Source organism: Mugil cephalus, chromosome 5 (assembly GCF_022458985.1).
Source record: "Mugil cephalus isolate CIBA_MC_2020 chromosome 5, CIBA_Mcephalus_1.1, whole genome shotgun sequence".
NCBI classification, from domain to species: domain Eukaryota; kingdom Metazoa; phylum Chordata; class Actinopteri; order Mugiliformes; family Mugilidae; genus Mugil; species Mugil cephalus.
In genome coordinates, this window is record NC_061774.1 from 15103462 (window position 1) to 15129723 (window position 26262).

General features: G+C 44.6%; 4 protein-coding genes across 5 annotated transcripts; all 4 read right to left on the minus strand.

Moving 5' to 3' along the window:
• Nucleotides 1-105: 105 nt before the first annotated feature.
• Nucleotides 106-4976, minus strand: slu7 (SLU7 homolog, splicing factor). Its single transcript, XM_047586043.1, has 15 exons — nucleotides 4810-4976; nucleotides 4377-4551; nucleotides 4104-4257; nucleotides 3932-4012; nucleotides 3645-3809; nucleotides 3202-3267; nucleotides 2977-3108; nucleotides 2754-2851; nucleotides 2602-2669; nucleotides 1891-2030; nucleotides 1352-1513; nucleotides 1171-1272; nucleotides 1000-1077; nucleotides 760-882; nucleotides 106-671 (listed from the first exon to the last, which is right to left on the minus strand). The coding sequence occupies exons 2-15, from the start codon at nucleotides 4541-4543 to the stop codon at nucleotides 492-494; spliced, it is 1716 nt and encodes a 571-aa protein (XP_047441999.1). The 5' UTR covers nucleotides 4544-4551; nucleotides 4810-4976; the 3' UTR covers nucleotides 106-491.
• A 952-nt stretch (nucleotides 4977-5928) lies between these two features.
• nsd1a (nuclear receptor binding SET domain protein 1a) lies at nucleotides 5929-20824 on the minus strand. 2 transcript variants are annotated; one of them, XM_047584564.1, is made up of 24 exons: nucleotides 20574-20824; nucleotides 19480-19657; nucleotides 18036-18883; nucleotides 17622-17763; nucleotides 17289-17461; nucleotides 15394-17203; nucleotides 15177-15301; nucleotides 13414-13642; nucleotides 13191-13294; nucleotides 13032-13091; nucleotides 12722-12946; nucleotides 12540-12632; nucleotides 12312-12435; nucleotides 12007-12207; nucleotides 10744-10923; nucleotides 9701-9857; nucleotides 9413-9618; nucleotides 8658-8770; nucleotides 8312-8581; nucleotides 8099-8215; nucleotides 7861-8002; nucleotides 7650-7756; nucleotides 7350-7557; nucleotides 5929-7248 (listed from the first exon to the last, which is right to left on the minus strand). In XM_047584564.1, exons 3-24 carry the CDS (start codon nucleotides 18864-18866, stop codon nucleotides 6440-6442), a joined length of 6426 nt encoding a protein of 2141 aa, XP_047440520.1. In that variant the 5' UTR covers nucleotides 18867-18883; nucleotides 19480-19657; nucleotides 20574-20824; the 3' UTR covers nucleotides 5929-6439. The 2 variants fall into 2 exon arrangements, with proteins under 2 accessions (XP_047440520.1, XP_047440519.1); XM_047584563.1 differs by lacking the exon at nucleotides 20574-20824 and adding an exon at nucleotides 19919-20484.
• Nucleotides 20825-20960: 136 nt separating this feature from the next.
• Nucleotides 20961-22893, minus strand: si:ch1073-44g3.1 (uncharacterized protein LOC797133 homolog). Its single transcript, XM_047584565.1, has 2 exons — nucleotides 22658-22893; nucleotides 20961-22395 (listed from the first exon to the last, which is right to left on the minus strand). The coding sequence occupies exon 2, from the start codon at nucleotides 22390-22392 to the stop codon at nucleotides 21724-21726; it is 669 nt and encodes a 222-aa protein (XP_047440521.1). The 5' UTR covers nucleotides 22393-22395; nucleotides 22658-22893; the 3' UTR covers nucleotides 20961-21723.
• A 284-nt stretch (nucleotides 22894-23177) lies between these two features.
• On the minus strand, nucleotides 23178-26019 carry atp5po (ATP synthase peripheral stalk subunit OSCP). Its single transcript, XM_047584567.1, has 7 exons — nucleotides 25908-26019; nucleotides 25572-25622; nucleotides 25345-25455; nucleotides 24634-24763; nucleotides 23777-23889; nucleotides 23564-23650; nucleotides 23178-23427 (listed from the first exon to the last, which is right to left on the minus strand). Exons 1-7 carry the CDS (start codon nucleotides 25932-25934, stop codon nucleotides 23317-23319), a joined length of 630 nt encoding a protein of 209 aa, XP_047440523.1. The 5' UTR covers nucleotides 25935-26019; the 3' UTR covers nucleotides 23178-23316.
• Nucleotides 26020-26262: the final 243 nt, after the last annotated feature.

A 26262-nucleotide genomic window follows, 5' to 3' on the forward strand; every position in this document is an offset into this window, starting at 1 on the left:
AATTATGTGGACGCATTATCTATCCTAAGCATATTTTGCTCATGTCATGTGTAGGCGGGACCTTTTATCAACATTAGAGATGCTGTGTAACAAATGAAAACATCAAGCAATTCAGAAATATTTTATTGTAAAAAAGCATTAATCCTAGAAAGTGGAATTATGTTCCTCAACTTAATGAGAAGAGTGACAGTGACTTTTTAATCTGACTGAAATGCATTTAAAATAAAATTAAAATGCTTTTGAGTTTTTCTCTGCAGTACAGAAACTAAACAACTGACACTTCAGTTTTGTCCTGACGTCTATCGACCTGCAAGTGTGACAATGACATTTACAAAATACTGTACAGAGTCTTACTACCATTTGTAACGTAGCACTGCTGAAGAGTAAAGGACTAGAGCTTCACGAGTCAGAGATGATAGATTTTGCAGAGCAGGTGCTCTGATAAAACCCTTGGGGATGGTTTTGAAGAGTCAGCAGGTATTTGGAAGAGGTCACTGTCCTAAGAAGGAAGCCATGGGATCATCTGGTCGTGCGCGCTTCATGCGGAAGGCCTCCATCTCCTCCTCTGTGGGCGCCTTCACTTCATGCAGGCTGCTGTACGGCCTCTTCCTTTCATCCAGCTGCATTATTGCATCTATGTGCTTCACCCGCTTGTCCTCGGCTTCCAGAGCCTGTGAGGAACAATCAGTTTGGAGGTCAGTCACAAAAAGAAACTCGACCAAACGACAAATACAGAAAATAAACAAACAGCACTCTTACCTTTCTCAGCTTCTCCTTCTTCTTCTCGTCATCGTCTGAGTCACTGTCGTCAGAGACGTGCTTCTTGTTCTTTTTGTTCTTCTTTTTCTTCTTCTTCTCTTTTACCATCTTATCTCTATGCATCTGGTGATAAAAACAATGACACCAACAGACAATTAGACAAACGATTCTCACAGACAATAAGAAACCCCTGTGGGTTCAGCATCATTTATTGCTGTTTTTTTTTTAAGTGTTGCTTACTTCCAGCAGAGACTTTGGCTGTTCCTCCTCCTGTGGCTCAGTTAATCCTTCTTCAAATGGATCACAGTCTGTGTTGTTCTGTAGGTTATTAAAAAGCAGAATAAACTGTATGTAAGCAACAAAGCCAATATTATAAAAAAAAAACAGCATTTAAACAGTACATGTACTCACTATTCCTATTCCAGTGGATCCTGTGCAGTAACTCTGTTTGACCATGGAGTGACAACACTTGTATCCCCAGAAGCCGTCCTTCCAGTAGGAACCCCAAATACACTGAAAACGAGGCAAATGTTTAGAATGTGCAATGACTGAAATGTAACAAAATGAGGAGCTTTTCTTCTGCTGCCCTTACGGTGTGGTTGTTGATGAGCACATCTTCCTCATACTTGGAGCGAGCGACAGCCTTCTCGAGTCCTTTCAGCACCGCGCCGTGGCGAGAGTACTCCACGTAGTCCTCGGTCTGGGCCAGCAGCAGCTCACGTGGTGGTGCATCCAAGTGCTCCTGGCCTCCATACTGAATGAGAACAAGAGCAAGAACACCGTCCGTAAAGCTGTCAGTCAGTGTGGAGACTGAAGGCCCCCGTCACACTGCAGTTTTGGCTGTCTTGGACTTTAGTTATGAAACAGTCAGTAGGAAACACATTGTGAAATCTCTTTTTGTTATTCCAAAGTTGTTATTTTAGATTCAACTATGAGACACATACGCCAACAGCCAATTTTAAAGTTTGAGTCAAGATGCAGACGGTCCACAAAATTAGGACCAGAATCCCAAAATGTGCTGTTTTTATCTCCAAACCAGCCCACTCAAACTCAAAAAGAAATTTAAGCTTTATGAAAAAGAAACAAACTGTAAGGGCGTAATACTGCTGCTTTACAATTCCAGCTGTGTACCTTTTCTAGGATGCTCTCCCTCTGCTGTTCTTTGAAGTCCTCCTTCTTGACCTTGAAGGACCGGTGGAGCAGCTCCAGCTTGGTGGGGTCAGCCTGCAGATGGACCTCTGAGCCTCTCTCATAAGCCTCCCAGGCGAACACTGTCACGATGAAATGACAATTTTAGGATAATCTACTATAGCAATGAGAATTTCTCATATTCATAATTTACTACAAAGCTACAATCAATCCTAAAAACTTATATCACCACAGGTCTGGCTTTAAGGGACCGGTTTGTTGGATTTAGTGTCATCGAGTGGTGAGGATGAATATCGCGACCAACTGAAAAACCTCTATCTTGTACCACTGTGTGTAGAAGAAAAATGCAACAGGCCCTCTCTAGATCTTTGTTTGGTTTGTTTGGTATTGGTTATGGCTGAATCCATGGAAGAGAATCCTGTAAATATGAAGGGCCCATTCTAAGCAAACATAAACTAAAAACTATTATTTTTCATTTTTGTAAACAGATAAAAACATACTTATTATGGAAATATTAGATTTCTCTATATATCCTACACAATTAACCTTTAATCTATCCACAGTCTAAGTCACTACTAAAAGAAATAACATACTGTGAGCACAGCAGAGTTCTTTTTATTGAAGACATCACCTGCAAATTAGATGTAGCTGATGTCCACACAGTTGATCGAGGAAAATATCTTTGTGACTTACACTGTGTTTGAGCCATGGTGATCGTGGCCCCACTGTAGCGAGCAAAGTTGTCTCCAGCGTACCCCACTCTGTTAAACAAAACAAATTTGGAAACATCTTAGTGTAAGCCAACAAGAGACCAGCCATCCAGAAATACAGTAACCATAACTTACTCATCAGGGTTCATGCCAGTGTTGGAGTACGGGTTCTCTCTCATAGCTCGAGTCTTGGGATCGTAGTACGCTGAATTTGGATCCAGATTCCTCAAATACTGTAAGAAACAGAACGTCGAAGTTTTTGAGCATCTGAAATCTGGTTCTTGCTTTATCTAAGAGCTGTTTTAAAAGCTATCTGTAAGAAAAATAAATGCTCGTCATTGGTTCCCGAGCCTCTTACTTTAGCCGTGTCTTCTCTGATACGCAGATTTCTGACTGTGATTCGCCTTTTGGAGTCAAAGTTCTGACCAGGCATGTCGATGTCATCTGCATATTTGTCTTCATCCTCATCTTCACTGTTGTGTTCCCGCTCCTGAAAAGAAAGAATTCAAGGAATTTGTCTGATATTTAGCTCAAAAATACAGTAGAACCCATTATTATTACACAGATATCAGTGAGCACTTACAGTTTGGTCTAGTTTTCCAGAGGCCAGCTCATCCTGAAGTTTTTGTGCTTTCAATGTTCTTTTGGCCTAAGAAACAAACAAATAAGACAAATGAATCAGTCATGCAGCACACTTGGTAAAACACAATGTGCTTAATTGCTGTTATACACAACAAGACATGTCTCTGTGTCTTCAAGTAAGACATTTTTTATCTTTCCACCAGCTTTTATACTCTTCAAACTAGGTAAGAAAAGAAGCAAAAGTCAATCTGACTACATACATAAGTTCAGTTGAAGTATCACAGATGGTTTGTAGCCAGATATCAACTTTTGATTCTTAAACCTGCCTAGTTTAAAGTTGCTTTGTAGTACTTGTTCCAATTTATATGTCACATGAAAATGGTTGAAAGATGGAAAAGACATGAGGTCTTAAGTCCATTTTCTTCTTCAACCAAGCCTGCTTACCAAGTCGACTTTGGCGTACTCCTCTACAATGCGCTGGTGCTCCTCGGGATCGTAGCCGTTCCAGCGATCACGCTTTCCATCGTAATCCATGTCCAGCTGGACCTGAGCGTGTTCATCTGGAGCGATGCCTGTCCCTGTGAACTTTGCCCCAACTTTTCTGGGTCGCTGATGGCACAGAAATTGAAGGTCCGGTGTTAACATAGTTTATAAGAGATAAATAAATGTATAGGACAAAAAAAAAGCTTAAATTCCTGCTGGCAGATGAAAGATGACTTCATGTATGTTACCTCTAAACAATCTTTTTTCTTGTGTGTCATGGCACCACAGTTTTCACAGGCTCCCTTACGGAACTTGGTTGTAACTGCGTTCTGTATGGAGACACAAAATCAAACGTTGTTGTTTAACTTTTTAGTTAACTAGTTATGGCCGTGTGAACGTATGCAGTTGACTCATCCTTGCCTCTTGCACTCCTCTCTTGTACCAATCTCCAATGGCTGCAAACTGCTTCTGACACTCAGACTGAGGTCTCTGATGCTTTAGTGTGGGCCTTTTAGATGGGTCAATATACCATGGAACTGAAGAAATATACTGTGGGATGTGAGGGTTAATGTCCCTGGAAAGTAGAGAAGGCAACGGTAAGCACAGCGGTAAATGTGGCATTAAAGATTTTTGCACCATTTCCATACATGCAGCACACCTAGAGCATTTACTCGAAACGACACACAAACTTACTTTCCCTCCTCGTCCACCTCAGCTGGAGCGTTTCCCAATTTCCTCTGCTCCTCCAGCTCCTTCTTCTTCCTCCAGTCCTCCCGGGTCATCTTCTTGGGCTCATCCAGGCCCACGATGCCCTCCGAGGCAGCGTTGGGCTGCTCGGTAGCATTGGGCTGCTCGGTCATGACTGAACCTGGCACCAGAAAACACCTTCAAGCATCGATACAGCCACGGAACACAGTCAGTAACATATTTAGCAGGAAAGTATCTGTCCAGATCACACTCGCTCTCTTGTCTCACTCACGCTTAACCAGCACATTTTGTTTCTAGTAATAAAACTTAAAAACAGAAAAGATCGACACCACAACGTTAGCTAATCTAGCTGTTTACACGCAGTGACTTAAATATGAAAGTTAATTCTCATTAATTACTATCTTACAAACGTGGTTACCTTTACAGGTTGCGTCAACCAGAACGGCGTTGATACTTCCTCCGGAGAAAATGTCGTTTTTCTTTAAACGATGTACTTTTTTGAGGGTATTCTGCTGTGTTTTGACTAAAACACGACCGTCGCCATTTTACATCAACGGCAACTACGTCACGTCGCTTCTTCCTCGGTGGTGTGTAACTTACCTCTGTGCCGTCAATGCCGGAGATAGCGACATCTAGCGGATGCGGCCGCTCGCTTTATTCCCTCCAAACCACCAAATTGTTTACATTACAGGGCAACTTTACCTCCAGGCCCTTGACCTCCAAGAGATATGATCCGTGGGCCGATGACTGAAAGTTTAGGAAACATACACCGAACAGGCACAACATTATGACCTAATATTGTGCAGGTCTCCCTTGTGCCTCCTAAACAGCTGGGACTCGTCAGAGAATTGACGTGGGCCTTCGGAGGGCGTCCTTTGGTGTCTGGTAACAGAATGTTATTCCAGTTCATCCTGCAGACACTTGATCAGCTTGGTATGTAGTGAATATGGAGGCCAGGTCAACACCTTGTACTGTTTTCATGTTTTTTTTTTCTTTTTTTGTGGTTGTTTCATCCTGCTGGGGATGGCTGCTGCCATCATGGAGTGTTAATTGCTATAGGGTGGGGGTGTCTGGTCTGGTCTAGGTGGGTGGTACATGTATAAGTAACATTCACATGGATGCCAGGACCAGATAGTCAGTGTTAATCACTTCAATGGCATAATGTTATGGCCGATTGGTTTAATCTTTCAAAGCGTAATATCAGCTGATCCAAGAGCCAGGATCTGATCTTTAGCCCATCTTTACGTGGGTCACTCTGTCAAATTCTAGGCAACAACTGAGATAGATATTTTAAAATTGAAAATTCCTACAATACATAAGTTGTTGCAGACGTATTGGTACTATATTGTGAAGTCCCATACAAAAAAGAAACATCTATTCCACAATCACTATTTTGTCTTTTTCTGATAGCAATTCTTCCAGACAACTCTCAACTATTTGAACATTTAAAACCCTAAAGTCTAAATCACCGGTGTCGTATTTAACGAGAGCCAAGTTTGTGTTCCACTCGATAACAAAGTACTTGATGCTAACAGCGTTTAGCCTTGGTGACTCCAGTGGGTTTATTTTTTGCATTTAGAACAAGCACCGAGTAGGTACCGTCGTGCCAAACTGTAACACGGACCAGTGAGAACCATATGTTGATGACTGTTGTATTAGAAAGACAAAGTTAAGACATTAACAATGCAGGATGCCCTCATCGGTTGGTCGGGTGGAAAATCTCACTTTTTTTTTTTCTTATATTCAAAACATTTAAAAAAAGGCCAAAAAATGTAAACAATGTTAAGAGAAACAACAACAGAAACATAACAGCACCAGACACAGATAAACATATCAACAGAAGTATAAAGAGACCGAGTGGATCAGCCGTTGAGCCTTAGCACCAGCACACATCCCCGCTGTCAGTCCAGCCGTCTGGAGATGAGAAGGCCATGTTGTACCGAAGTGAAGGCGGTGTAGCATTCAAGTAGGTACCAAAATATTGTACTCTTTCAGTTTTTTCTTTTGTTTTTTTTTTGAATGTCTAATGAAGGAACAGATGGGCCGAGTCACTTGTCATCGTCCTCCACCCTCCCCCACTCCTCCATGTCCTCCCCCTCCACCTCCCCGTCGTCGGCGTCTTCGTAGTCGTCCCACGTGTCGTACACGTCCCCTCCCTCGTCCTCCTCTTCGTTGTCGTCTTCCCCCAGCAGGCCGCCGCCATACAGCGGCTCATCCTCCTCATCTTCCACAATCTCCATCTCCTCCATTTCATTGTCCTCCTCCTCCTCCTCATCGTCGTCGTCGTCATCATCGTCGTCGTCGTCATCATCATCCTCCACCTCCTCCATGTGTAACCCGCACACCTCCCCGTCCTCCACCTCTCCTTCCTCCCTCTCGTCTTTGGGGGAGGCGGGCGTGGAGCCGAACGCTTTCCCTTCAGCCGTGTCCGGGACGTAAGTTAGGCTGGAGGGGACGAAGCTCGAGGTAGCTGTCTTTGTGTTGATGTAGAGACGAGGAGGCGGCACCGGCCTGGACGCTGCGGCCTGGCCGGAGGAGGAAGAGACGGAAGACGCGGAGGAGGAACAAGAGGAAGAAGAGGTGGCCCTTCTGGAGCCGGAGATGTGCGGGGGCGCGACGGGCACGCCGACAGTCCCGGGCCTCATGGAGGTCATGCTGTATTCGCGGATCTCCCCCGGCTCCAGCGGGTTGGGCCCGCACGGGTCGTGCTCGCTGCAGGACAACTTGCTGTCCAGCCTGGAGATGAAGAGCATGCCTTCCCGATGCTCTTTGCAGTAGGAGCTGGGGCACATCTCGCAGAACGAAGCTGCCTCTTTGCCGCAAACGTCGCACTGATGCCACGGACACTCCCATCGCCCTGGAGACAAGATCACTAGGGTTACACTAAGTGGGGCAACTTTGACGCTGCAGCGTCGGCCCAAATTCTTCCTCGCTTAACATCCCTCCACCTCTACTTGCCTGCGGGCCTCTTGGCCAGGTTGAGGCAGTCGGCGTGATAGACCTTCGGACACCCCGGCTTCTTACAGGAAACTATCTGCCCACCGTCGCCACAGCTGAAGCACTCGTCCTCCCTCTCCTTCGTGACCTGCTGCTTGGTCTTCTTCTTCATGGGGACCTTCCTTCCTTTCCCCTCCTTTAGTTTCATTTTCTCAGCTGATGGCTGGTTCTGAACGAAAAAAAAAAGGAAGCACAGACACTTACAAGACATGCCTTCTTTTAAGACTCGCATTTAGCCCCGAGTTGGTCAAAACAAATCACCTTCGGTCGAACACCCAGGAACCCACTGCAGTTGGGTGATCCGCATTTACAGGCCGTCTTCCCGTTGCCAAGACACTCCAGGTTGTAGTTGAAGGTCAGCTCCACACCTAACGACCACGTTTGACAAGGTTTAAATTTAGATAGATAATCTGCTTTCTGGATCCTACGCAATGTGGAAAAACTGAAATCAGACGAAGACGGTCACTCCAACCTTGCGGGATGTCCTGCAGAGCGAACAGGCCCACCCTGGTGTCCCCGTTCACAGTCCACTTCTGAGTCTCGCAGTTCGGTTGGCAGCTGTGGTTCATGAAGCGGGCCTGGTTCCCCTTGGGGCCGGCATCGATGATGCGGTCCTGGAGTGAAAAAGAAATCACAGCCTGGTTTGTAAGAATGGCCTGACGCGCGCTGTAAATTAAACCTGTGGTTGAGGAGGTCTGCCTCAGAATCACCTTGTCCAGTGTAAGCATGTAGAAGTTACAGATGTCGTTCTCCTGAGCATGTCTGATCCTGGCTCGACATTCCTCCTCATCTATCACCTCTCCGACATATTCACTCACAAAAGCTCCCTGAGAAAAAAAAACAAACAAACGATGAAAAAGACGATTAAGTTAGGTATGCACACAAGAGCACGGTTTGACTTGTTTATTTCCCCCCCGACTGACCTTCCTTATGTCCGAAACACCGCGTAAGCCCCAGCCGCGCGACAACGTCCTGAAAATCTCCACGGTCGTGTACTGGCGCTTTGTGAAAGCCTGGTTCTGACACCGCTCCCCCGCCGCGCACACCTGAGGGTGGCACTCGTACATCAGCATGCGATTGATGCACTCCGAGTCGATGCCGCACGGGCTCTCGTCCGACGCCTTGCAGTTACAGCGGGGGATCTCCGACAAGTCCGCTGTGATGATCTGCACCTTCCCAATAGGCCGGTTTACCTGAGAAACACAGACGCTGGCGTGAGTTATACAGCACATTTCAGTGGAGCGGTTTTAAGTCTGGTCAGACAGGTACCTTTATGTGCCGGTATGGAGGAGGCTTCTTGTCGTTCTTTCTGTCCTCCTGAAGCTGCCTCATTTCCTTCTCAGCTTGGAGTTCCCTGAACCGCTCCGCTGCTTCATTTAGGGCTATTTTTTTTTTTTAAAAAAAAAGAGAAAATCAGACTTGTACTAAGACTAGCCAAGTAGGGCTGCACAATTAATCAAACTCAATCATGGTCACGATATCGGCTGCCACGATTAAATGGATCCAATTGTCGACGATATTTACATTTAAAATGCGGCTCTGCTGCACATCTTATCAAGCAGTTTCTCAACATGTTGTCACCAGGGGGCGAACACACATGGTTAAGGCTTCATTATGACGCCTAAATAACAAGCGAGAGCACCTTGGAGCTTCGGTCTCAAGTTACCCGGTGTACTAACAAGAGCAAATCATCATGGACATCAATGGACTGATCAATCATCTAAAAAAATTTAAAATAAGGCCAAAGTAGACACTGCTTCACTAAATCCACGTCTGTGTCCTTCGGCAACCATTTGTGTAAATTTTATTTTTCATTATTAAGCATTTAATTTGATTTGAAGTTTCATTTTGCGCTGAAAACTGTTCAAATATTGTTTGTTTAAAAGTAGTGCAATAAAAACACGAACATGAATCGTGATTGTAATATTGATCAAAAATAATCGTGCAGCCCTGTATCCAAGACAATTGCGCTGCATGTGAGATTTATTTTTTCCTTTATCTTTTTCAGGTGACTGCATACGTACCCTTTTTATACACCGCATCCGCACCCTTGCCCATTTTCTCTATGTTGTGGGTGTCACCCTCCATGTAGGGGAAGACTCTGGCCTGGTACGTCCACACAAAATCTTTGGAGCCGAAGAACTGCACCGGGAACTCGCCCACCTCGTGTTTCATCCTTAAGATGTTGGTTGGCACGTCTTTGGCCAGACAGACTTCAGCGGGCCACCACCTAAAGAGTTTCAGAAATGTAAGTACGGTTCGGTTCCTTTCGCTGGCGGAGCCTTGAGCCACTGGCAACGTCGCACCCTCACCTGTAACGCCCCCACTTGACCCACAGTATGTCCTTAATGCGAGGCTTCTTTCCAGCTTTGCAGTCATTGCAGAACCAGCTACCCTGAGGCATTTCCATATTCAAACACTCCCGATGGAAAGCAGCAGGACAGGCTTCACAGCACAGCAGACTGCCCCCTAAAAAACACCCAAGTATTACAATTTGTATACATTTATTAGCATTATTATTGCTATTTATTAGGAAAATGATCATGAGTAGTAGGGATGCGCCGATCCGCCTTTTTCACCACCGATACCGATATCTGAGGTTCAGTATCGGCCGATACCGATCTGATACAGAAAAATAGCGCCGAATTATGGTAACAAACGGTAAGTTTCATTGTGCGGAAAAGACTGGGATCATTTTTTTGTGCAAGGCAACATCAGACTTGACTTGAACATTTCTTTCCTATTTTTTAAAAAACAAATAAACAAATATAAATGTACTGAATTACTTATTTATTTAATAATTTATTTATTATTATTATTTATTTATTTTAATAATTGTGCACCAGTAAAACAATCTTAACCATAAAAATATAACAAGTGTAACTGGTTCAGTCAGTGCAATTAGGGATTCAAAATCCAATGTATAACAAAATAAATATTTAATAATAAATAAAGGAGCTGAAACTGAGAAAAAAACAATAGGTTCACTAGCTTTCAAAAAAAAATTGCAATCAGCACTTAATATAGTTTAGTGCAAATGGGAATTAAACATCCATTACCGATATGGATCGGCTCATTATCACCGATACCCGATCTAGAATTTTATTCGATATCGGTACCGATATCGATACAAATATCGGATCGTGCCTCCCTAATGAACAGTGAGCCAAGTTAAAACTGACACACTGAAAATGAAGACACTGAGGATACACTAAGCTATTTCAGTGTATTCAAATGAACTCAGCTGCACTTAACACTCAAATTTTCCCGGAGCACAGTCAGAAGCAAATGAGCAGTTTCGGTGCAGAAGTGATTTTGACAACCGTGTGCGATTCTCCCGCACGTCCACACTCACCTTCAGAGCAGACGAAGCACCAGCTAACGTTGATGTGCTCGTGGTTCTTGCAGCCTTTGCGGGGGGTGAAGTGGTTCGGACAGAGGAAACTATTGTTCGCCAGCACCAAGCTGCCCGCCGCCATGCAGTTGTCGTTGGCATGGTAGGCCACGGGGCAGCGCACGCATCGAGCCAACCGACCTACGCATGAACACACAGGAGGAAAGGCAGCTCGATTCATGCACATCTGGATTTTAAGTGAGGTTTTGTAACGTTAGCATGCCTCCATCGAGCGTTTTTAAACACACACTGGGCCGCTTTCACCTGCATTGTCATAGTTACACAAGATTATGAGGGGAGATGACACATCAAGGAAGAAGAAAGCATTCATTTTTCATGTGCTGACTTGTGCTTTTCCAGGACTGCAGCCAGAGGTTAATGAAGCCAAAATACCACAAAACACACGGTTAGGAAACAGGTGCCGTCGCAAGAATATTTCGAGAACAAATGATCTCAGGCTGCTTCACGTCTAAGGACGAATGAGAAAAGATGGCAGAGCTTTGGCGTTTTTCTTTGTTTTTTTTTTGGCACTATAGCTTCCTCTGCTCCCACGAACTCAGTGAGTCATTCATAAAAGAAAAGGCTTAATCACCAAAACGAACCCAGATATCTCCAGGCATGAAACAGAAAGCTATTAAATAATGAGTTCAAATGAGGCCGCAGACGCTTTTTCAAAAAAAAAAAAAAAAGAAAGCAAGCAAGCCTGCATTTTTTAGAAACACACAGCCTTGCTGAGATCAAAGATTATCAAATTAGTAACAAAGAGTCACACACTGACAGCGAGCTCAGACCCAAGACTTCCTACACTACAGGACAGCTTTAGCGGGGACACACTGCAGCTGAAGAGGTAGCTAAGAGTGTTGTGCGCTCTATGTGGCAAGTGCTCTCTGAAGCACGAAGCGTCATTTTAACGTGGCAAGAAATATGACTTTACTCCAAGGCCAATTACATTACTGCAACAGCATCCACAAATCAGAAATTATTTGCAGCCATTAAGATTATGGAGGCACATTTCTGCCAGCGCAATGAAAAGCCGTAAGTCATTACAACAAAGAAATGAAATAATGACTGAAATCTCGCCTCGATTGATGTAAAATAACCATTTCAAGTATGTTTCTCATTTAAATGACATCCAGATTTGTTTAGTGACGGGGGCAGAAGAGGGTTTCCATACATTTTGAACCGTGTCGATTTCTAGCACGCGCTTTGTGGCAGGGATCTCACCTTTGGAGCTGCAGATGTTGAGAGGGTTGGCGATGTGGCAGGACAGACACACGTGCAGGGGGCAGCGGAAGCCCTTGTTGTGCGTCTGCGTGCCCGAGTAGGCCAGTATGCAGTCGGTGTGGTAGAACTTCCCACACAGCGGGATCATGCAGCGCTTCACGTCGTTGCCGGACTTCTTGCACACGAAGCACGTGTGAAGACCTGAGAGGTTCATAAATTTTTATTTATTTTTTTTTAAATTAAGTGTACATTTAAATTCTCTCATCTTATTTCTTGTGAGCGACAGGCTCCTCTCAGACACCCACCAGTTTTGCATTCGGGACAGAGGAATTTTCCTTTGGGAGCCGCTGACAGCCCGATGCACTGCGGGTGGAAGGCTCCGTAACAGTGGCCGTCACACACCAGCAGGTCTCCCGTCCTCTCGCACACCTGCACCGACACACGCACACACACACAGCAAGATAACCGCTAATGACTTACCCGTCACAAACAAAAAAAAAACAAACAAAAAAAAGTCGAACAGACTGTCTCACCTGGCACACGTTCTCCTTCAAGTATGTAGCTCCTATTTTCCCTTTCGCATCCACCTGGGAAGAGAGGCCGTCGCTGAAACCAAGCGGCAGCACCTGCAGAGAAGAAACGTCACCCGCCGTCACCCATGGATCCAGTACCGATTATTTCCGTATTTAATGGGAGACCTGCGGCTGCACGCTACCTCGGATTTGGGAGTTAGCGTTCCAGTGTGTGCGTTTTGTGCCTCCTCCGTGCTGCAAGCCTCCATCTCAACCTCCTGCTTGGGGGTCTTGGATCTTTGTGGGCTGGGGGATCTGCTCTTTGAATGCTTGGAGGACGCAGAAGCAGCAGCAGCAGCAGCAGGGGCAACAGCAGCAGGGGCAGATGGTGGGCTGGGTCCAGGCTTCTCTTTCTTCACAGATGCACACTATCCAATACGAGATTTGCTTGAGTTAAATTCTACGTGTTAACGTTTTACTGGATACAATGATAAGAGTTTTCTTTTGATGTACCTGAGTTCTCTTGACCAACACCTTCACCTCTGACATAACTCCACTGGGCTGGTTTTGGTCCTAGAGGACAAAGCAAATTGTGAAGATGCATTGAACTTTGTCAGTAGGGAATGTTAACTGAAATATCTTTGCCTACTACTACCTTCTGCCTCAACATACCTTCTTCTTTGAAGGAGCAGCAGACAGTTCTTCTATGGTACATTCCAGCACCCTGTGCGACAGCTTCCTTGGCCTCTTTCTGGGGTGGGTCAATAACTCGGTTTCTAAAATACAAAGTAATTCAACAATGAATTATCTAATCAAATCTAATCTAATCTAATCTAATATCTAATCAAATGCAGTAACGCCATCAAAAATACTGTAAATAAAGACAGCGGTTTACCACTTTCTGGAGGTAGATCAGTTTCTTCTGTGGTGTCTTCGGCCGCCTCTGCGTCAAAGGAGGGCTGCGCTGTGACTGGAGATGCAGACGGTGGCACGGGAGAGAGCTCGTCCCGGGGTGGATTCTTGTCCGGCTCTGGCGGAGCCTCGGCGGGCTGTTCAGACGATGAGGTTGAGGTAAGAATCTGTGGTGTGGTGCCGAGACCATGGAGTGCTGCCATCCCTGAAGTCTGCGGCAAAGACAACACAGCGCGGCGCAACAAGTGAGTGTATTAAATGTGACGCTTTTATTCGAACACACAGGACACAAGCTGCTAAAACCGTAGAAAGAGGACCATGAAGGAAGGAACGAGTCTGTGTGCACAGACGTGATCTGAGTGATGTTATCATCGTGGTGGTATTTAAATTAATTATTGCCTAGAATTAGAAAATTAGAGCCATTTTCTTCACGCGTGAATGATTTTTATAGTTTTCTGAAGAGACACATTATATATAGATACAATGTGTCTTTTGAGATGGGATCTGAAATATATTGTGGCCCACGTGTACATACACGTAACATGTACACAACATAGGGCCTTGAAACGCATTATATAGCATATGCTACAGAATTAACACTCCAAGAGGCTCAAAGGGGATTTTTAAATTACAATTTAAATAAAAACTTGAAAAACATTGAGCGGTCATGAATGTATCGAATAAGCAGGACGCCAGATAAGAATGGAGTTTGTCTAAGCTGGGCTATAAAAGAGTATAAAAGCCAAATAAAGGATTCAATGATAAGCTAAAATAAACACAGATCAAACTAAAAGTACCAGATAAACAGTATTCGGTATTATATTGTGCAGATAAATATTGGCAAACAGGCCAATAAATATTACTGGATTAACTGTAATAATGAAAGTTTTGGTAGAGATAAAATTTGTAAAACAAATTTAATAGATAAATGCATGAAATATCCAGGTTCTGCCTTGACGTGGTAGTCCTCTAAACACGGACAGTTTCTAAAGTGGTTTGAATCCGAGTTTAATTAAAACATTTGGAACATGATGGGCGGAGATGAAGCGTACCGGAGATCATCTGACAGGAAGACAATATCCAGGTTTACACGGAGACTTTTTTCTCTTTTTGATTGGAGGTTTCAGGTCAGCTGTTTACATGCGATCTACTTCGACCTGATGTTTACATGCACCTCTGCTCTTAATCGGAACGGCCGTTTCACAGACGTGTGACGTGCGCAGATCGATGAAAACCTCCTGTGACTGATTAAAGATGGAGCTTTCTTGTTTTTACAGTTTTATTATTAAAGAAACAGCTTGATTTGGAAGGTTTGTGGGGTCATATTATTATGCTAATGTGTTGTTTAGCCTCACGGTTCACCAGCGGTTCCGAATTTGTTCCACGCTTCAGTCTATCCCAGCTTCGACGAATTTTTGATGGACCTTTTTAAACAGACGAATATTTCTATATTTCTGCTGCCGTCTAAGTGTGCGATAATGTCTAGTTCTTTCAGAGCTGTTACTGAAAAGAAAATGCTCTCCGCTCCATCCCTGTGAAACCAAATGAAATTTCACTCGGTTTGGGCCCGTTTATTCTGAATAAGGTTTCTACATGGAGCATTTTCTTTTCAGTCTGGGCTTCTAAACTCACTGTAATTGGAATATTTGGCTCCATGTAAACACAGCTGATGTGTCTGGTATCAGAATCACCGTCAAGGGCATATGAGATATACGCTGTTGCTGTACACAAACGCAAGGCTCTTACCATTTTGGAAGATTCTGAGTTGTGTTTCTTTGATCTCTTTTTTGGAGCAAATATTTGTTCATACTCCTCAGGTGACTCCAGGAGCCTTTTAGTCGGTTTCCGCATGCGCTTGTTCTCCGAGTTTCCTGTGCAAAAACAAACCACGAAGCCATCACTTACTTACTCATTTCACATTTCTCAGAGGATAAAGAAGCAGCAGCAGCGTCGCGTGTCTCACCTGCTGTGCTGCACGCGTCCGAGAGTTGCGAGTCACTCTCCGCGCGCCTCTCGACCCCCGGCGATGCTCCCACGGCGTTCACCTCAGCGGACGAACCAGTCGAAACGCGACCCTTGCTCTCGGCGGTGGACTCCTCGACCAGCTGCCAGCGCTTCTTTGGGGCCACTGCGGGTTCGGAGTTCTTGTCGAGGTAGCTGGAGGGAGGGCGAGCGGCGACGAGAGGGTCGGCTAAGTCGGCGTGGCCGCTGACGAACTCCCTGCCGTAAGCCATGTCAGTCAGGTCCGAGGAAAGGCCCGGTATGCCGAGTTTCAGTTTGGCAGGCAGCCTTTGTTTCCTGCGCTGCTTGTCTGAGATTCCAGTCTGAGAGTGAATGGGAAAGTCTTCGTAATGGTAGGTGTCGGCTCTCATGATGGGTTTAGTCCTAACCCTGGTTTTGCCCGCCGCCTGGTGAGACGCTCTAGATTTCCCTGACTGGCCGTTTTCTAGTTTGATCCCGCGAGGTAATCCAGCGCCGCCTGCAGATGTAGGGATCACCAGAGGTTCTTCTTTGATCAGGACGGGCGATGGTGGGAGCACCAGGGGTTTGCCTTCCTTTTCTCTGGTATCATGCATGTCTTTTAGGAGCATCAGGAAAGTACTGAATTTGTAATTGGAATCGGGACGAAATGCGGTGACTTCGGAGTCACTGCTGTCCTCCTTCACAAGAGACTTAAACATTAGTTCCTTGACGTCCTGAAAAGTATCCAGTGAAGACAGAGGTAAGGACGGGGAGGTGGCTGACTGATCGGACGCAGGGTATTCCGTCTTGATCATAGCGGGAGTCAAAGTGAGGTCACTCGAGCCGACGCACGCAGTCGTGACCAACGAGCCGTTGCGGATTAGCTTCTTATCGAGCTTCCTCGCACGCCTTTTTGGAGAGCCGTGATTTACCGAAGATGACGCGTTGCTGGGGAATTCCCAGTTAGAAGACATTTCAGTTTTGTGGGGAGCATTAGTGGGTGTACTATCAAGACAATAAGCAGCAGCGACTTCTGGTGAGATTTGGCTCGCAGCCAGTGCATCTTTGAGATCGGTCTCTTCCTCCGCCTTTAGAGCCCTCGTCATCAGACGACTGCTGGCAGGAAGATCCACAGAGTGCTTTTCACTTGAACTGAATGAAAGTTCAACGCAGCTGCCCAAACCTTGACCAGAATTTGTATTTTTCGACGACGGCGCATTTCGAAAAATGCTAGAAGAGTCGCACGAGTCCGCGCGTTGGTTCGTTTTTTCCGAACACTTCTTTGCCTTCGTCAGACCCTGTTGTTTTCTGGCCGGCCTGTCCGCGTCCTGTGCCGGAGACACAGCTGTGCGCTTAGGTCGATGCAGCATTGGAACCGAATCCAGGTCGGCATACGGCGAGTCCTTTGGCTCGTCTTTCAGTGCATGCGTTGTCGTGTGAAACTGGCCCGAGGCGTTTGTGACAGCAGGTGTTTCCTTCGGTCCGCCACCAACTATATGACCGAATATGTCTGACAAACATTTCTTTTTCTTTTTGCAAGCTTTACTCTTACTGCTTTGAAGTGGCGAGTTTTTGGTGAGATGGTGCTCGTTTCCATTAGGGGCCACGTGGGGTGATGAGGGTCTGCTGGAGTCCACAGAGACGGAGGAGGGGGCCTCCTGTGGCTTTTGAGGAGGAAGTGCGCTGGGCAAACGCTCCTCTCCATGGATGGGTGCTGAAAGAACACTTTCGCTTTTCCTTTGTCGACTGGGCAGCAGGTACTCCGCTTCTGCCACACTGACCTTCCACGCAGTCAGCAAACTTTTAGGTATCTGCCAAAAACAGTATCAACGTTAAAAAAAAGGATCTACATAGTAAGTAAATATGAGACATTCATAATTAATTTCACGACTTTACCGTGTACTTGTAGTCTTTCTCCTTCTGCTTCCCTCTCCGTCTCAGCACAGGAAGATCCTCAAACTGTTGGCCTCCTTCAAAAGCGAGAATGGCATTTCCTGGGACCCAGGCGCGTTCTGTTATCTCCCCAAACGTCTCCAAGAAATACATCCGACAAGGTCGGGGACTTGGAACTAGAGCAAAATAACACACACAAAAAAAAAAAAAAAAAAACAAAAAAAAAAACAAGACCGTCATCTCAGACACTCCCTGTGGTTGGTGTAAACCTGACAGGTAAAGGTCAAGTGGTGGGAAATAATTTGATTATAAAATCAATATTCAAATGGAGCTCACCTTTCATCTTAGTGTGAAGGCTCTGTTCTGGGTCACAGGTGACTTGGCAGGGCCACCAGGGTCGCCGGTTGAACTTTGCCCACACCAAGTCCCCTTCTAAGTATTTGACTGCGGGAAGAGGCTTTTTCTTTGGGCTGTTGGACTAATGAGGACAATGAAAACACTTTAATGTCTGGTGCAGAAAACTGTGCCAGTGCGTCAAAACAACTCAAAATCTATTTCACGTTTAAACTGACGTTCTAAGTAATAATATATTTAAAGACAACACTGTTACGAACATGTACCGTCTGTATGGTTCGCGCCACATTCGAACTGTCATACTACACTTACGACACTTAATTATCACTTAAAGCGTTAGGTTTCTTAATATACAAATCCAACATAGTCTTGATGGTTGAGATGTTTCAGACTCACATTAGAGTTGGTGCCAGCTGGTGAGATAAGTCCAGGATCAACAGGAGAGGTAAGTTCACCATCACTGTCCGATTCCTCACCCAAACTCCACCCATCTCTCATAGTGATTTCTGGCAGTGCACTGGGGCTTAGTGTAGGGTTGAGTTCAGATATGGTTTTGGACATCAGATTAAAGACTGTAGGCTTGTACGTTCTTTTATCCGCCCCTGAGTGGAACGTGCTCTTACACTCCGCAACGGTTCGGTCCTGACTCAGTTTCGGGGAGTGTGGAAAAGGTGCAACGTTCTCGCCGCTGCCGAGCTCCCCCTCCTCATCCTCCTCCTTGATGTCGCCGCCGTCGAACAGCGTGGACTCGAAATGCAGGCAGCCGTTGGGGATGGGCGAGCAGCGCTCGAAGCTGTCGGGGCTGCGAGGGGAGAAGCCGTTCCTGCTCACGTCCTGCAGAGCTGCGAAAGACTCCATGTCATCGTTGACCGGAGACGGGGGCAGCTGGACCGACGGCGCCTCAAACCCGTCGTCATCGCTGATTGGGCTCGCGCAGGGCAAGTTGCTCCGAGGACGCGGGTCCCGCTCTCGGTCGGGTTTGTTGACGCCGGGGTTCGGGTCCTGTTGCCTCCTCAGCGGACTGTAGCAGTGAGATCGCTCGGGCTGGCCGTAACCCAGCAAAGCAGGTTGTTTGAGGCTGCAGGACTGCTGATCTGATCCCCGCTTCACAATACCACACTGGTTGCCATAGGAAGTGCTCACAAGGCCAATGTGGGGCCTCAGCTCTGACTGACTTGAGCCAAACACTGAGCCTACCCTAAGACCTGGTCTGTATGACTGATTCATGTTGTCATCTCAATATCCTATTGGGTAAAAAAAAAAGAAAAAAAAAGAAAAGAAAAAAGAGGTAATGTTAGACAAGGGAAACGTGCCATTTAAGTTTCTCACAGAATATAGCATGTGGGCTATTATTTACACTTGTGCTACACGTAACCAGAAAGCACGGAAACAGATGCACCGATACATTACTGAAATAGACCACATCCAGTCAAACAGAAACATAGGAAGGAGCATACCAGCCGTGGACTGAGCGCACACTCACACACCAATAAGCCGACATTGCATGGCCTCCATTCTAGAGGCCAGTCGGACGGCACAAGACAAAACACACAACACAACCATATTCCATTCACAAACTATTAGAAAGAAAAGCGCCGCTTTGTCTGACGGCTGTGGGTCATGGCGATCGCGGGCTAGTACAGTCAATGGAGGAGGCTGTAGTAGAGGTGGTGACACTGAGCCATCACAGAAACAGTGAGTGGCTCACACAAACAAGCTACGGCCGCTCACCGACATAGGAAGCTGCTATTAACTCTCTCACACACACACAAAAAAGGGGGCTGATCGGCACTAAGTTCACTATTCACCAACAACACGTGGAATAAGGCGAAAAACTCACCATTTGGAGGTCGGTCACCGTGAAACCAACAGCGGATCTTTAATGGTGTGGCACAAAGCGAGTGTTTTTCTCGGTTTGTGAAGGCAGGTCTGCACAATCCCAGCTGCAGCAGCACTAGTAGTAGGCCAAGGCACAGCTCTCATTCTCGGCACTTCATCGCCTGATCAGCGGCGGCCCTCTGAAAAAAAAAAAACTGTCACACTGAATATAAAATAACCACTAGACCTCCTTTACGCTGCAACATGTTAACAGCGACGAAATTCAGTGTGCCACAGCCGGTCCCCTTACAGCCACAGCGGCTTATTTACTACATGATTTTTGCCTGCTGTCGAAGTGCCCCCGGTAATGTTAAAACAAGCCCAGACTGACTGTGTTGGTGAGCAGCAACCAATCGGCACCGCTACCCAACCCCCCGTCTGCAGAGGGCCGTGACACTCACCCTCCTAACACACGCGCACACTTACAAGCACGCACGCACACAGGCGGACATGTACGCGCGCGCGCGCGTCCAGGTGAAGTTTCTAATTGTCACTGATTTTTTTTTCTTTCTTTCTTTTTTTTTTTTTTTTTAAATAACAGCCTTAATCACATGTGAACGCGTGGCCCGATTTGAACATTTGCGCCGTTTCTGCGCGTTCTGTCCCCCAATTTCACTTTCACCAAAAAAGCGTTTGGCTTGTGTGTCAACGGGTTTCAGCGGAGGGATCGACGAAAACAAAACGGCTGCTGTGCGCTTATAACCACACGGCCTTTCCGGTCAAACCATACTCCGTGCGCCATGTTGCCTTTCCACTGAGACATGAGGAAACAGGCCGCTAGGCGCTCAGGAAAATGAGATAAAGACGGGCTGAGTCAGTCAGTGTGGCAGCGAGCGCGCAGCAAATCGGGGTTTCGTATTATAATAAAAAAAAAAATAAAAAAAAACAGAGGGCGCCTTCCTGCTCACATCGTGTACGTCTTGTAGAACCAGACAGAAACACGTCCATAAATGCGCAAACTTGTGAGCGCACAATGAGCTCGCTGCGGCGGGCCAGTCCTTACACATCAAACAAAGACCATCCTGGTACACGTCGAGTGACAGCAGAGGAACTTACCTCTCTGTGCTATTTTTTTTTTTTTTTAAATAAACTACAGGGTTGCTGCTCTTGTTGATGTTGTTCTCAAGGTGGTTACATTTCTCAAACGTTTCAAGTGACAGATCATGTGGAAAGAATATTTACGAGGTGCCTGCCCTGTTAGATCAGCTGCATAGCGTTGGCATTTAAATGATAATCCCCTCTCCAAAAAGAAAAATGACACATCCGTGTGAGGACACGTCCAAAAACTGACACTGAAACGGCATATAAGCGCGCTGTCACTTGATTTAAGGTGTAAATTAAGGTATCATTACAAGGCGATCACTACTATCTGGGGACACAAGCCCTCTTGTGTCTGCACGGAGAATTGCACGCTTTCGATTTGGCAGGAAATTATGTGACAAAGACGATTCCTTTTCTTTTATTTTGGTTTCACAAACAGCACATGAGCATTTATTACATAATCACAAAGCAATTTTTTTTTGTCATTTTCATGGAGCTCTATTTTGTTTTCTAACGATCAGTATAACAACATACATGTAAATATGGAAGTGCAAGTGGGATGGAAACATATTGTTACGATACATGATCAAAACTTGTATTTACAAAATGCAGGAAAAGCAAATGCTGCGTCCAAACAGTGTTACACATTGAGTTTTAACAGTTCAGTCTAATCAGTTATTACTATCATTATTTTTTGCTGTGTTCCCATAACAAAAAAAATAACATGTTGGACAATACGTAAAAGACGATTACACATTTACACGCTTATGCTCGAGGAAGATGGTGCGATTGAATTATTGTACTTAAAACGTTTATGAGTGTAGAAAATGTCACAAGACCTCAGCTATAGAAAGAGAGTAAAGAGAACAACTCAGGGACAAAATGATTACTGGAGGATAAAGACAACTCCTGTGACCTTTGAACCACAAACTGATACATATTTCTCTATAATGATTGATGTGAATAATTCATATGCATGCATCTTTGTCAAAGTGGAACAACATACTTCAGTCATTTGTTATGAGATGAGAAAAGTGTCTAAAGCTAAGTTAAAAAGAAAAAAAAAAACAGTTCTTTATGCCAGCATCTGACAAATGGTTTCCTTGGCATCCTTGTTCTCATGCAACCATGTGTTTTCACAAACACCGTACAGTCAGCTGCAGAACTATTCGCCGCTCTCGTCCGCTTTTCCACCAGACTCACAGAGGTCTCTTTTCTCCATCATGGTGTACGGAAAAGGTGGAACGTCGCAGGTGGTGAAGTCCAGTTTCTTGGGACCACTGCAGTTGTTAAAGTCAAGTTTCTTGGTGGCGTCACAATTGAAATCTAGCTTCTTGAACCGAGCCCCGCTCTTGATGCTGCCGGGCGGCCTGCCGGGGCTGACCTTATAGCCTGCTGCTTTGGTGGTTCCGAGCGGCCTCCCCGGGCTGGTTTTGAACCCGGCCGCTCTAGTTGTCCCGAGTGGACGCCCGGTACTTGTACGGTACCCGGCTGACTTTGTGGTCCCGGACGGCCTCCCTCTCCGGCCTGATTTCACTATGCCCTTCTTTTTCTTAGAGCCATCGGGCCCCAGGGCCTCGCTGCCTCTGATTCTCACTGTTTGTGGCTGGAAGTCGTTCTGGGAGTCCTGTAACTGGCATGCCATGGCTTTGTGCATCCCCTGTGGCAAAGGGGCAAGGCCGGAGAGGGACAGCTGCAGACCAGGGTTAGTCGCAGAGGGGTAGAATTTGTTTGACTGTGTGCTACATAAATCAAAGTGTCCTGCTGGATGACACTCGTCTCCCAGTCCACTCATGCAGTAGTCGCTACTGCTGCTGGTCACTTGATGCATCATTTTCTGTTGGGGTGCACAGAAACACAAATATTAGGTAGTTGTAGCCACTTGTACACTCACTCAACATGAACCCAAAGAGGCATTTATAGTAGCTTACTTTTGGAGCAAACAGGCCGTTTAGCGTAAAACACAAAAGGTGTCAAGAAAAAGTGCATTGAACACATTTATAGTGCGTAAAAAGTGCGGCATGCGTACAGACAAATGTAGATCGCCTCTGCAGGAAAACGCTTAACAATATTAAGAACGTAAAATGAACAGTTCGTACCTCATTTGTTGTTGGATTTCGGGCCGGAAAGGGTTAATTTCGAGTCGTAATCATTTCCCTTCCTTGATCGCCGTAACATCTTTGTGAAGGCGCCGCACAGACTACGCCCTGCCGTCTCGGAGTATTGTCTCGAAGCGGCGCTGGGAATTTTGCTGCTCAGTTAATCCTTTACGCGCAGGTTTAGTTGAGAGTGGCAGCCATTTTCGGCCGGAAAAATAAATTAATAAAATGCTATGCGCCCACCACGCATGCGCAAAAGAGTTTCCGGGAAACGTAGAAGCATTTCAGCGTGACGCAATTTGGCTCCGCAAAAAAATAAGATCACACAAAGAAGGGTCCCACCATCAAAGCACGGGCTTGTGGTTATAAAGGAACAAAGAATATGATAGTTGTCAACACTGCAGCTACATTATATTCATATAGGAGCTTTTATTTATTGACTACTAACAATAATGAGCAGACAAAAGCAAACGTTTGTGTATAGGAGTGACAACAATCATCAATGACACAGATCATTCTCCATTTTTTGTAGTTTTTATTAACATCTATATGAACTTAAGTAGAGACACTGTATTTATGGAGCAACCACAGTGCTGGAACAAGTAGCAATGTACATTTATCAGCGTTTCCCCCGATGGTCGTCTTTAAGTCCACAGGACTTAAGTTTCCTTCATCAGCTTGGTCAGCTTCTGGATCTTTGTTTTGGTGGACATGTCCACATACTTGTCTCCAATGCTGACGATCATGCCACCCAAGATTGACGGATCTGACTGTAAAGCAAAAGCAAGTGGAAATTCACAGTAAAAAAAAATAAATAAATAAACTGGTTTCAATCATCACCGATTACGACAAAACTAATAACAATTGATAAGTGTAGATTTCTGGGATCATTCATTAAAACTGTACCTTTGTTTCCAGCTTGATCGATTCCCCCTTCTGCAGAAAGCCCTTCAGAGCTACTTTCAGTTCAGAGAGACTAGCGTCATCCAAAGGCTGAAATGGAGGAACATTCATTGGCTGATTGTATACAGCAGTAATAATAACATTATTTATGAGGTGACCAGTTTGAAAGAGTAGGAAATTCAAAGAGGGAGCGTCTATCCACCTCCCATTTTATACCTGAGCAGTAGTGACGGAGCAGATGACCTCTCCACGGTGTGCACTCATCATCTTGCCAAAAGCAGCGATTACGTCCCCAGTTAAAGGGAGACGACCGTTGTCGGACAAAACATCTGACAAAGAAGATGGATAGATATGTTAAAGCACTTTTTAATTTCTCTGATTCAACAACAGACAGAGTAAACCGATTGGAGAAAATAGTAAACAATTTATCACACAATCTCAAAGTCAAAAGATATTTTCAATGGTTTTGTTGAACTGAACCTACAATAAATTTTCTATCAAATGCCAAATTTAGAAATAAACAATCTGACATTCATCAAGAATGGTACATTTACACAATTTAGACCAAGCATTTGTTTTGTGGACTAAGGCGACTGTGAGCACTGCCTAGTGAAGCTCACAACTGGTCTGTTGCATTTTTATAATTAATATTTGAGGACAGAAAATAGTCACCAATGGGCTGTATAACACTAGTTAATAAAGTGAAAACTGTTTTCTTAACTAAACTTCAACCTCAAAAGGTTTGAGGTTGAAGTGTATTGAAATTTACAGAAAACATTTAAACACTGCATGATTTTATGAATTATGAGAATTAATAAAACTGTAAGCTGTGGACAATAAACAGAACAATAATGAGCTGCTTGCATTGTGTGTGTGTTGGAGTAACCGCTAGTCTTTTTGCTGTTTATCCTGCTGATAACCCTCTTGGAAATGTTGAAAAGCAAGGCCTATACTTATTTTAATGGTTGAAAACTTTACATTAACAGAACTCACTTGGATATTAAATTAATGACATGCTAAAGTCAAACACATCATGGGAACACACGTTAGAGCCCATGTTAGAGACGACTCACTGATGAGGTTGACGGTGATGGGTGAAACTTTTGCCTTTGCAAGAGCATCGCTGAAGGCCCTCTGCTTGAGGCTTCGCTTTACGTGAGGATTCATTACAATACTGCCTAACTTGGGGTCCTTGATCATGGTCTGAAAAGCAAGATGGGGCACACATAAAAAGCAACTTGAATTATATAGAACAAGGGCAGGTATCTTAGACTGTGGCTGCTTGGATCAAAAAATCTAGTACTGATAAAATCATTATCCCAATGTGTCGTTCTAATGACAGTGTATATGTGGAATAATTTACCATGAATACTGCAAATATCCCTATGCACTATATACAGATACTTAATAAGTATGTACATATATGGATGGATAAACCAGATGTAATATGACCCACAGAATCAACTTAATTTGCCAAATTGCACATACAAGGAATTTGACTGTGGTCACTTTGCTAAGTGGTAAAAGAAAAACACTTACATATGCATCAAAATAAAAGCGTAAGCAAATAGAAAAACTGTACATCATAAATTAGAATTATTATTAGAATGAAATAATAATAGAAGCAGATACGTATAATGAACTTGGAACAGTGCATAAATGAACATCTTATCTATTTATAAATTACACAAACACATCCACATTAACTTGGGATAACACAGTGAGTAAAAGCAAAGGATTCTATCATCCACATAATGAAACAGTGAAGTTATTGCTGGACTTACAGAGACTTTTCCCAACTCCTGCTCCACTTGGTCCAGTTTGTTCTGCTTGCTGGCAGCTGAGAACAGAGCAGTGGCATAGCGGCCCTCCACTCCATACACCTGGATGGGAGGCTAGAAAGACACATGCACATAGACAAACTGAATAAAAGGACCCAACCACTGAATGAATTCCGTCGCTTTCCATTAAACACTGTTGATTATGCGCCGCGCAGCTTCACGTCATTTACCTTAATCAGTTTGGACACTGGTCTGACCACAGACGAGCTGAACTGACGGACCTGGAAAAGAAAGATATGCACCATGTAAGCACAGAAGTGACAACACTTTTGATGGTGAACTGCCAGCACGATCTGAGCCGTTTATGTGTAAGACAGTTAGCTCGTAGGCTAACACGTTAGCAGTCATTCAAGTGCAAAGCCCCGCGTCAATATTTTGGTTATTTAGCGTTACTTTCTGGACACCACAACGAAGAACAACAGTAAAACGTACTTTTGCGATAGTAAAATACGACCAAGGTCTATTATAAAATGCTTGAAAACATTAAAAAGGTTTCAATGTCTTACCTGCTGTCCTAGCATGTGTGCTGCCATTTTCTCCTACAGCTGTCTAGAGTAGAGCGACCGACTGCGCATGTGTATATGAGAGGACCGCGCTTGGTTGTGGGTAATGTGTTTTTTCGTTTTTTACGCGAAGGTTACCTGAAATGGACTCATAAACTTGTTCAAGAGAACAATTGTCTTTTTTATTTTTTCAGAATTATACAACTAGTTCACTAGGATACAGAATCAATACAGCTATATTATATTATATTATATTATATTATATTATATTATATTATATTATATTATATTATATTATATTATATTATATTATATTATATGACCCCATGCAACATTTAAAAGCTATGTACAAATGTAT